This window comes from Centropristis striata, chromosome 7, assembly GCF_030273125.1.
Source record: "Centropristis striata isolate RG_2023a ecotype Rhode Island chromosome 7, C.striata_1.0, whole genome shotgun sequence".
NCBI classification, from domain to species: Eukaryota; Metazoa; Chordata; class Actinopteri; order Perciformes; family Serranidae; genus Centropristis; species Centropristis striata.
In genome coordinates, this window is record NC_081523.1 from 26,395,301 (window position 1) to 26,405,446 (window position 10,146).

Genomic DNA, 10,146 nt, shown 5'->3' on the forward strand with positions numbered 1-10,146 from the left:
TTTTTGTAACAGGATTAATCTATTCTGTTGAGTAGAAAGACTTCATTTTTTACTATATGTGGCAATTAATTTGACCAAAAATAAATAATAAACAAGCTACTTCAAATGTTCAGCAGTATAATTCTAAAGACTCCTTAGGGAGTAGTAACATAAATTAGAAAAACATACTAATACAATGAGGAAATGATGTTAATTTAAAGTTTATATATAACACAATATATTAAAATATAGTATTTCCATCATAAAGATTTGCACACATTGCACTTCCCACACCCCTCTGATAACAGGTTTCCCCTCAGCTCCATAACACTCAGTACATTGTGCGTCTCTGTCAGCGTGGCATTCTGCCAGCGACTCCGGCGCCGGTTCATTTCCAGCTCCCGCACGGCCCGGCGGGACACAAAAAACCACGCCAGGCTCCTGTGTGGGATCACTGCTTGGCTGTAGCTGTGTCTTCCAGGAGAGCTCTCATGTCCAACAGAGCATCTTCCACAGTCTGGGCGAACTTGGCAGCGTTTGTCTCGTCACAGCTGTTGAAGGCCGTGATGGCGATGTTGATGTGCTCATCCATGGGATTGTAACACACTCCATAGCCATCTGGCACCATTGGACCAAAGCACATCACACAGTCTGTCTTGGAGCCAACCTGGATATGGAGAGATGAGGGCAAGCAAACAAATAAGACAACAAATAATCATTTGCTCAGTAATAATAGGCTGTTGATTTTCTTAGACACATATGTACCTGGCTGGTGGAGAGATGATAATGATGCGCCACAGCAAAAGAAGTATCCATGAATATCTCAGGCATGGAAGTCAAGTCTTCAATACTCAACATCCTTAGCCCGAGAAGGTGTCTGTCTATGCCTTGCCCATGAATTGCCTATAAAAGAAAAGTTGAATGTGTAAAACTAAGATTAATCAAATGGTGTTTAAAGAATATAAGATTTTTATGTTGATAAAGTCCAGCTCTCACATTGTACGTGTTCTCCTTATGTGTCTGAACGGCCTCCTGCAGCAGCGCCAGCCTCTCTGTGTTCTGTTGACAGTATTTACAATTCAGTAAATGCCTTAAATTGCACATTTCTTGTGAAACTCTAGTGGTTTTAACTGTACCTGTTTAGCTGGGTCCTGCATTGCCTGGACGAATTTAAACGAGTCAGCAGTAGTTACACGGATTGCATCTGTTCGGCCATATTTGAACATTCGTAACGATGCGCTCTCATAGGCTGAGCAGCAAATATTATACATCCTGGAATTTAAAAACAGTATATAGGATATGTGATGTAATTCACTTAAAGCCCATTGTATGTCCAGCATAATTTCTGACTACTATATAGAAGGAATTCTTACCTGAAGTAGGCCAGTTGGAAAGCCATTTGCACAAAGGCATCTGGGCTCAGCTTATGTTGCTTTGGCACATTTTTTCCAAAATGAGAAAACATAAGCACCTTCACATCTAAGTCATGCACCATTCTGATGAAATAAAGGAAAAAAGGAAGTTAAACAAAATGTCTGACATCAAAGAAAATAAAAAATATATGATAACTGCACTTAACATACATGTTCATATTTTGTTTGGCTTTCTCAATGTCTCTCTTGACCTCTGGTGTGATGTTAAAACGCAGTTTCAGAGGCATGGCCAGGGGAACCATGGGAGTGCGAACAATTTCATTTTTCTGCCTGTTAAGAAAATATGCAACACTTAGTCCATTCAGTTTGTTTGAAAATGGGGAAAACACACATCTAAGAAGTGAAAGAAACTTACATGTATTTAACTACGAAATCGATGAGGAACACAATGGGTGGACCCTCAGCTGGTGCGTGTTCATACACTAGTCCGCATGTGCCATCTTCACCGACAATGAACTGAAGGATTGACAAGCAAATTCAAATTCTCAACCATTACCACCGTATTGATGGTCTACTAAGGTAAAGTAATTTGGCTCAAACTCACCTGTATTGTCTTGTCAAACCAGCGGTTGCCACTATTCCAGCGAGCTCCTCCTCCATGCAGCATCTGTGCAGCCACACGGCTCTGATACAGATCGTCTGACACCCGCGGCATCGGGGCATCCAGACACACTGTGAAGATACTTTTCTGGATGGCACGGACTGACTCCTTATTTGTCTTATCTGAGGAGTAATAAAACAGTCTTTAATAGAGAGTGCCCAGATGTTTCGAAGTTGGGTCGTATGAGGTACTTATCAGTAGTCACAGTAGATGGCAGTCAGCACACCCCCAGTTTGGAGCAGCAGCCAGGAGTACCAGCACAGAAGCTGAGCTACGTCCTGTTGGGCAAAATATTTAAGCCACCTAAAGAAATCAAAGTCTGTGCTATGTTTATAATATTATTCACCACTTTACTGTGCTGTCAGACAGCCCTTACCTACAGAAAATAACCCAAACTGAAGCTTTTATCTAGTATGCTCTCTTCAAAGCCACCAGACTCCTTTGACAAAACATGAGAGTTGCTCTCGATCAATTGTATCTTTGTGTCATTTTGGTGTTTTAAAGGTAAGTCTGTGACCTGTGAGAGGTTAGGTATCTAGCTTGTAACCAGGGGGTTGGAATCCCAGAACTGACAGGTCAAGGACTGAAGTGCCCTTGAGTAAGGCATCTAACCCCCCACTGCTCCCCGGGCGCAGACATGTGCTGCCCACTGCTGTGGGCTGTGCTGTGTTTACTTGTCTGTAAAGGATGGGTTAAATGCAGAGTACAAATTCACAGCTCACTGTTTTAGTGTGTGCAAAACTAAATCTTTATCTCAATTCACAGAAGTCACACAAAAACACAAACTAACTAACAATTTGAGGCAGTGGTAGTCTGTGTGGTAAAACTTCTGTGTTTGGGCTGTCTGGCGGCAAAGTAAATCGCTGAAAAAATTCTTAACTGTAGGCATGCTGACCACCACCATAATATATGACTATATATCTGACTATGGATGAGTACCTGATACAACACATCTGAAAAATCTGAACTATCCCTTAAAGTTCAAAATTTTCTCTCAAATACTAGTCTACAGGTGCATCTCAATAAATTAGAATATTATAGACAGTTTATTTGTCAGTAATTCAATTCAAGTGGAAATAACACATATAGGTCCATTACACACAGAATGAAACATTTCATGTATTCATTTATTTAATTTATTCTAATTATAACCATTATGGCTTACTTTTAATGTAGACCTAAAATTCAGTGTCTCAAAATATTTTAATATTACAAAAGACAAATTTCAAACAGTATGGTTAATATGGAAATGTTGGCCTCTGAAAAGTATGTCCATCTATATGCACTCAATACTTGGTTGAGGCTATTTGACTTGAAATACTAGAAATGGACTTTTCCATGATATTCTAATGTAATGAGATGCACCTGTAGCTTCTTAAATATACACGGCCGCCCATAAAGTTGGAATAAAATATTTTTGAACTCTTTCCAGGAAATGATTGTGACAATGTGATTTATTATTGACAGATAAAGTGTATATTTTCTCAAAACTTTAATCAATCTCTTCCAAACATATCACAATGAATATGAAACCACAATTAACAGAGGCTTGTGTGCTGGAAACAAAATGATTCCAACTTTATGTGTAAACGTGTATTTCCTATAGAGAATGAAACCACTGATGGTGAGCTTTTGGTCACAGACTCTTTTTTGTTTCTGCTCTGCTCACCCTTTATCAGATTGTTGTAGGCTTTTCCCCAGGTGTTGCGGTGCTGTGATGTGAGGATGCCAATAGGCTCCTTGTTAGTCTGCAAAGAGGAGTTCCAGATCTTCTCCAACTGCATGTAAATCTGGTCTACCGTCAGTGGGGTGCCATCGCTGTGGTACACATCTAAGACAAAGAACTGTAGGGAAAGGCCAGGTCAAGTTAATTCAGCCAGAGATTCTGTATTCCTTTAGCAATTACTGTTACTAGCAATTTAGCAAGCACCAATGAAAATGGCATTACAAAATCTGTTTCTGATGAAATGTTTAGATAACAATAAAGAGAAGCTGCAGTGTCATCTAGAGCAGTGGTTCTCAACCTTTTTGAGTCGCGACCCCCAATTTAACATGCATGTTGTCCGTGACCCCCACCCCAGCCCCCCTAGCTAGCAAACTGCAGCTGCGGTAAAGCAACAACGCGCCATTTTTTTTCTCTTTTTGTTTGTTTATTTTTTCCGCTGTGCTCACTGAACAGATCATACAAACTCAGTTGATACGCAAAATTTTGGACAAATAATGAAGCAGACAACAACTAAAACATCTCCCTGTCTAAAATTATGTCATTTAATATTAATTTTGTGCATTTATATTTTTTCCAAAATGATTTGGCAACCCCCAGAAATCATCTCGCGTACCTGGAAGTTGTGGACTACAGTGATATGAGTGAGCTGGGTTTTCCCCATGGCGTGATTCACAACAGTATCTCTCTTTGGACCAGGGATACGACAGGAGGACAGGATCCGGTAATACTGGTCCATACACAGCGGCTTTCCACTCAGGTACTCCACCGGCAGGGTATCACTATGACACAGCACCTCAAATTACACATTTGCAGTTTTGTAAACAGACTAACAATCATGGTGATAAGAATCTCTCTGTTATGACATCAGTATGATATTTGCATTAGTTTGAGGAAAACTCACGTGTCAATCATTTTTTTGAAACTCAAAACTCCTGCTATCAGTTTGGCTGCAAACCTGCATAGAAGACATCATTTTACAATTGACAAACATGATGATTCAATTGTGTTGTGTTGCTGTTTTGTGTAAAAGTGATAGTTGCAATTTTTTAAGTGTTTTTCTATGAGACACTTAAACACAGACAGTGTATTACCTACAGTAGATGGTGGTCTGAATAAAAACTAGCCAATGTACTGCTGTGGACAGGGGCAGCAGCAAAACGTATTTTATCCACAGAAAAAAAAGCCAACTTAAGTTTTCACGTGGGGAACTGAGCTATCTATGCTCTCTTGAAAGCCACCAAACTCCATTGACAAAAACTAACTTTACCTTGAAGAACACTGGAATTTCCTCCTATGTGTTAACTTAAACAGGGCTATCTGCAAAGCAGTAAAAACTATTGTCTGTCTCTATGTGTCAGCCCTGTGATAGTCTGGTGACCTGTCCAGGGTGTACCCCGCCTCTTGCCCAATGTTAGCTGGGATCAGCTCCAGCCCCCCGCAACCCGAGTGCAGATAATCGGTTAATGAATGAATGAATGTTTTGCTGCTGTTCACGGCAGTGCATTGCTTAGCTTTTGTGCAGGTAATTCTGGCCGCTATTTAGTTAAAATGCTGCCTACGGTTAAGTACCTCATACAACACCACTTTAAAAAAATCTGAACCATCCCTTTAATGTTCTGAAGCCACTGAGCATACGAGCATAGACAACACAAATACAGTTATCAGTAATCAGCTTTAAATAGAGACATCCTAAAGTAAATGTCATTCCACATGACTTACTGATGCCCATATTGTGCGCCTACTGTATAAGCCACACCTAAAACTGCAGCACTGGCTTCACTGAAATATTTCTTTTGTGGGGCCACTGTGTTCACTGTCACAGTAGTCTAAAACAGCTGAGCAATGCTATGAGTGGCGGCAGCGGCCATGGGGCTTTAAATAGCCAACATGGTGAGGGAAGCCAGTCCAAAGGTCAGCTTGAAACTCCAGCTTCATATCAGCTTCATATCAGCTTGTTTATAGTGCACTTCAACACAATATAAATCACTTTTGGAGTTTGCATATAATTAGACAATTAATGTTTATAACTGATATTAAGAGAACCCAATAAATGTAAATCACACATTAAAAGAACTGGCGCTTCTTTATTGTGATTGTATGTTTGATAATTGTATGGATTTGTTTAGTTTAGTTCAACTAAGTTACAGCTTAGCTACAGTGTTTTTAAACTTGATTCTGGTTCCTCACCTCATCTGTCCTTGTCGATCGTGGAAGTGCATGCGTGGCAGGACGACCCCGGGGCTGGTGTAGACCGCCACCGGCATACGGCAGTCTAGATAGGCTGATTGCATCCACCATTCTGACAGCTACATCAAGCAGTAGTCAGAAAAAGCAGGATATAATACATTATTTGTATTTTTCTATTGCTCGTTTAGATTACAGTCATCAAGGCAGAATTACAAACAAACAGATGTCTAATACACCCATATATCTACCCAGTTGTCTGCCTTGCGTGCCCTTCGATCCAGGCTTTTCTGCAGACGCTCCCCAACACCACTCTCCAGGAAGTCCTTCACCAGCTGCCGGGTGTGGTCCAGCTCTTCCTCGCTGACGATGGGCTCCAGAGCAGCCAGGTATCGTTCACATGTCTGCTTCAAGGCCGGCACAGGCAGCTTAGGTAAACCCTCCTGGTGCACCAGAGACCTCTCTGGGATCTGGATTACTGGTCTGACCAGGCGACAAGGCTTCACCATGCCAGGCCGCAGCTGGAAGACATAGTCTTAATAATAAGCACAAACTCTCCCTTGCCATTAGAGATTAAATGGGCAAAACATTTCACTAGAAAGTCAAACAGTATGAAAGTGTCACAACCGCCCTTGGCTCAGATATTTAACCGGACCACATGGCCATATTGCGTGATTGCTGCCCTGATAAAAAAGTCTCTCACTAGTTAATCCAGTAGATTACTTGGAATAAACGACAGACTAATACTAACTCACAAATCCAGGTGTCAACACGTCGTTAAATATTAAGTGTCTGAAATCAAAGCCTTGAATTACTTAACTGGTTTAACTAGGCTTCAGTGTTGTGAACAACATTTCTAATATTTGCAAGGGCATATACTTTACAGCAAGGTGATTTAAACTGTGAAAAATGACACCAAAACAACAGAGCAAAGCAGTCATACTATTTGTTTGGACCCACTGGTGTCAAGCCTGCCAGGTTATAAATAGAAGGTTGACACAAGTGAACCTTTGAAATAGTAGCTAAACAAAGATATGAAAGCAGAATATATATCTGTGCCCTGATGCTCACTGGTGGTTAGTATTATCAAGTCGTTATTATTAATAATACTAATAATAATGACATTTAAAAATTAATTTATACGTTATTGAGTCAGATTGATAAACTATTCTTTACAAACTGAGTAGCAGTGGGAATACAAATTAATTCCTAAGTAGTGATATAAATCATTCACACTGATTGATCTTCATTTGTGCCAGGACTCTGGACCTGCAATATCAAACTTCCGGTAGAAACTTTCAAAATAAAAAAATCCATTACTATGGTGTGTTACAAGGTTGTTGTTGCTAGCAATTCATGCCACAACAACGTATATAAAAAGGACCACCCTGGTGCTCTGTAGCAAATACAACTACTATTATAGTGTTTTTTCTGATGTCTTTTTTTGCAACATGCGCAGTAACCTTAAGTTAGGCCAAAGCTATGCTATCGGCTAAGCTAGACTAATGTTGTGCATTTAATGTCACAACGCAGTGCTGCTCAGTTACGCTCTACATCAGCACTATTTCAAAACAAAAGACAGACATTTCGGCAGCATACAGTGGTGATACATTAGTTACATTTTCACCTAATATCGTCACCTTGTTGCTGTCCCATACAGCGCCCCACCCCCGTCACTCATTCTGATTCCGTAAACACAAACGTAACGGTACTGCGCTACCGATTACGCATTTAACATACATGTAGATTGAAAAGCAACAGACTCACCGCTGCCTTGACAAAAACACCCAACATCTTGTCAAACCGACGCGTTAAAGTATTTGACTGTCCCGGGAATATAGATGGGAAACCCTCGGGCAGTCATGTCTCAAGGACAAGCACGCCGTGTATTCTCAGCTATCCGCCCCCCTCGGACCGACAGAGCAAAGACAACTGCGAGCTCTCCTCTAAAAGTCCTGTTTTTCCAACTGGAGTTTGGTACATGCGTGCTTGCTGTTTCAGAACACACAAAATGTCTCAGCTAAAATAAGCTGCTCATTCCATCATCCGTTTATTTGATTTGAAGAAATAATAGATTGCAGTGATCCATTAAGAGCCATTAATAAACACTTATATTTTCGTTTTAGTTATGGCAAACTCATATATTATATATTTAGGCCCCCTGGTAGATAAGACTGGTAAAATGGTAGTAATGGAAAAATACAAGGTTACAATAAACCCCATAGATGTAGGCCCTGGGTTAAATCTATTTTTTCCAACTCTTGTGCACACTTAACAAATGCATACAGGTCTATAATTAATTAGGAGTTGCAAGTTAAAGCAAATACATAATAGTCTAAGTGTTTTTAAATGATGTTAGTTTTATTGATTGATAACAGCAGACCCTGATATAAATAATACATTTACAGAGTATTATTCTGCGTTGATCTGGTGCATGAAGCTGCACAGATCTTTACTGGCCACATGGTGGAGCTCTTCCAACATCTTTCCAGAGAAACAGCGTCAACTCATTTCTTCAGGAAATACAAATCAAAGACAGACTCCAGTACCCTCCACTGAATCACCAGAAAATAAGGTTTTAAATGAAAGGTACAGTTCATTTATACCATGTAAAGAAATTATATAAAGTGGTATAAGAAATGGTAAAGTGAAAAAGTAATCCGAAATGATTGCTCTATATAATCACATCTCATAGACATTTTCAATAACAGAGGAGAGAGAGGATTGCAGTCGTGTCATGGTTTATTTGAAAGCAATAAAATAAAAACGATACAAAGAAAAACAATCATACAAGTCAAAATGCTTCGATTGCTCTGGTCCAACCGCTGCCTGTTAACAGTGTATGTTTTAAACAAATTGTTTGAGCGGCGAATATTTGCTCAAGGTCCGTCTGCTGCCAACTCACAAACTCAGATAGTCCACCTGAGCCCAACACTGAGATCAGGTTGGAGATGTTTGTGCTGTCCAACTGTTCCGAGTCTGAATGCAAATCATCATCAGTCCTCATCCTTTTACATGGCACTGGCCCAAAGTCTGGCAAATAAAACTCTGGATCAACAATATGATAAGTTGTGTCCATCTTTCGCTTTTTAGCGTAGCACTGCGCGCCCTGCGGCTGTTTTGACTGCGCGCAACAGTCTGAGTGGAAGTATCCAGTCGTGACAGTAGTCACCACATGCGTGTCCAAGTCCAGGACAGTCTTTTGGTTGGCTTGTGCGTTTGGGATAGGTAACTCCCAGGAAGATTTGTCTGCACAACTCCAACAGGCTTCAGAAACCATGAGGTCAGAGTCACTTGGTGAAAGCATTGCGCAGGCAGATGCGTCTTGGTGCGCCACCTCTGCAGGCTGGCCGTTGGGCTGGTGCGCTCCGCAGTGCCAAGTGTCCGACTCAACCCCAGTAAAGTTGCAGTAGAAGTCATCGGCCAACTCCGTTAAGCTCCCAGTCAATTCAAAATATTCTTGCCTCTCGCGGACTGCAGCTACATCCTCATAGTGGTGCGTCCTCTGCGTTTGCGACAAGTTTTTGCTCATATAAAACTGCCTAGCGTTTCTCAGTACGTACGTTACCAGTAAGTTCTTGTGGAGCTTGATTCCTCCTCTCTGCGTCCTGGAGCTTTGGATTTTCCTCAAAGAAATGGAGATCAGATTCTGTGCGTCAAATGCACACTCCATCCTCAACCGGGCCACCCGTTCTTTCCTCTCAGTCTCTCAAATCGGTGCTTTCTTCACTGAAGAAATATGTCTTAGTTGAGATTCCGACTTGATTCGTGTAGACTGTGTCCATAGCTCTCCATGTCTTCCCAGTAAGGGCATGGATTTGCAACTCTCATCTTTCCTTGCCACGCCCTCACGTAGACATTGTCCAATGGGAGGGAGGCGGTGCTTCTGTTATACGCAAATATCACTACTAGCCTCATTCAGAATGCACGTAGGAGCGGGCATGCTGCATTTCACTAAATGTGTTCTGAGCTTTTTAAATCTCAGTGCGGACAGAAATCATCACAATTAATGCCCATGCAGAAAACAAGAGAGTAGAACAGATCAGAATAGAATAGAAAGAGAAGAGTGGAATAGACCACAGTTGAACAGACTAGTTAGTAATTGCAGAATACAATATAGTAGAGAGTGATACAATAGGTTAGAATAGAATATCCTGGAGAGTAATGGCATAGAATACAACTTATTAGGGAGTGATAGAATAGACTGAACAGACGATGATTAA

At 40.9% G+C, this 10,146-nt stretch overlaps 2 protein-coding genes across 2 annotated transcripts; both read right to left on the bottom strand.

The window, feature by feature from the left end:
- Positions 1-430: 430 nt before the first annotated feature.
- zgc:154046 (Carnitine O-acetyltransferase-like) lies at positions 431-7,870 on the bottom strand. Its single transcript, XM_059337418.1, has 14 exons — positions 7,691-7,870; positions 6,175-6,444; positions 5,927-6,045; positions 4,641-4,694; positions 4,353-4,518; positions 3,683-3,857; positions 1,957-2,135; positions 1,768-1,868; positions 1,563-1,682; positions 1,353-1,475; positions 1,116-1,251; positions 976-1,038; positions 745-882; positions 431-646 (listed from the first exon to the last, which is right to left on the bottom strand). The coding sequence occupies exons 1-14, from the start codon at positions 7,715-7,717 to the stop codon at positions 431-433; spliced, it is 1,887 nt and encodes a 628-aa protein (XP_059193401.1). The 5' UTR covers positions 7,718-7,870.
- A 783-nt stretch (positions 7,871-8,653) lies between these two features.
- Positions 8,654-9,806, bottom strand: LOC131974959 (immediate early response gene 5-like protein). The gene has a single exon (XM_059337469.1). It carries the CDS (start codon positions 9,594-9,596, stop codon positions 8,718-8,720), a length of 879 nt encoding a protein of 292 aa, XP_059193452.1. The 5' UTR covers positions 9,597-9,806; the 3' UTR covers positions 8,654-8,717.
- Between the last annotated feature and the right edge of the window lie 340 nt (positions 9,807-10,146).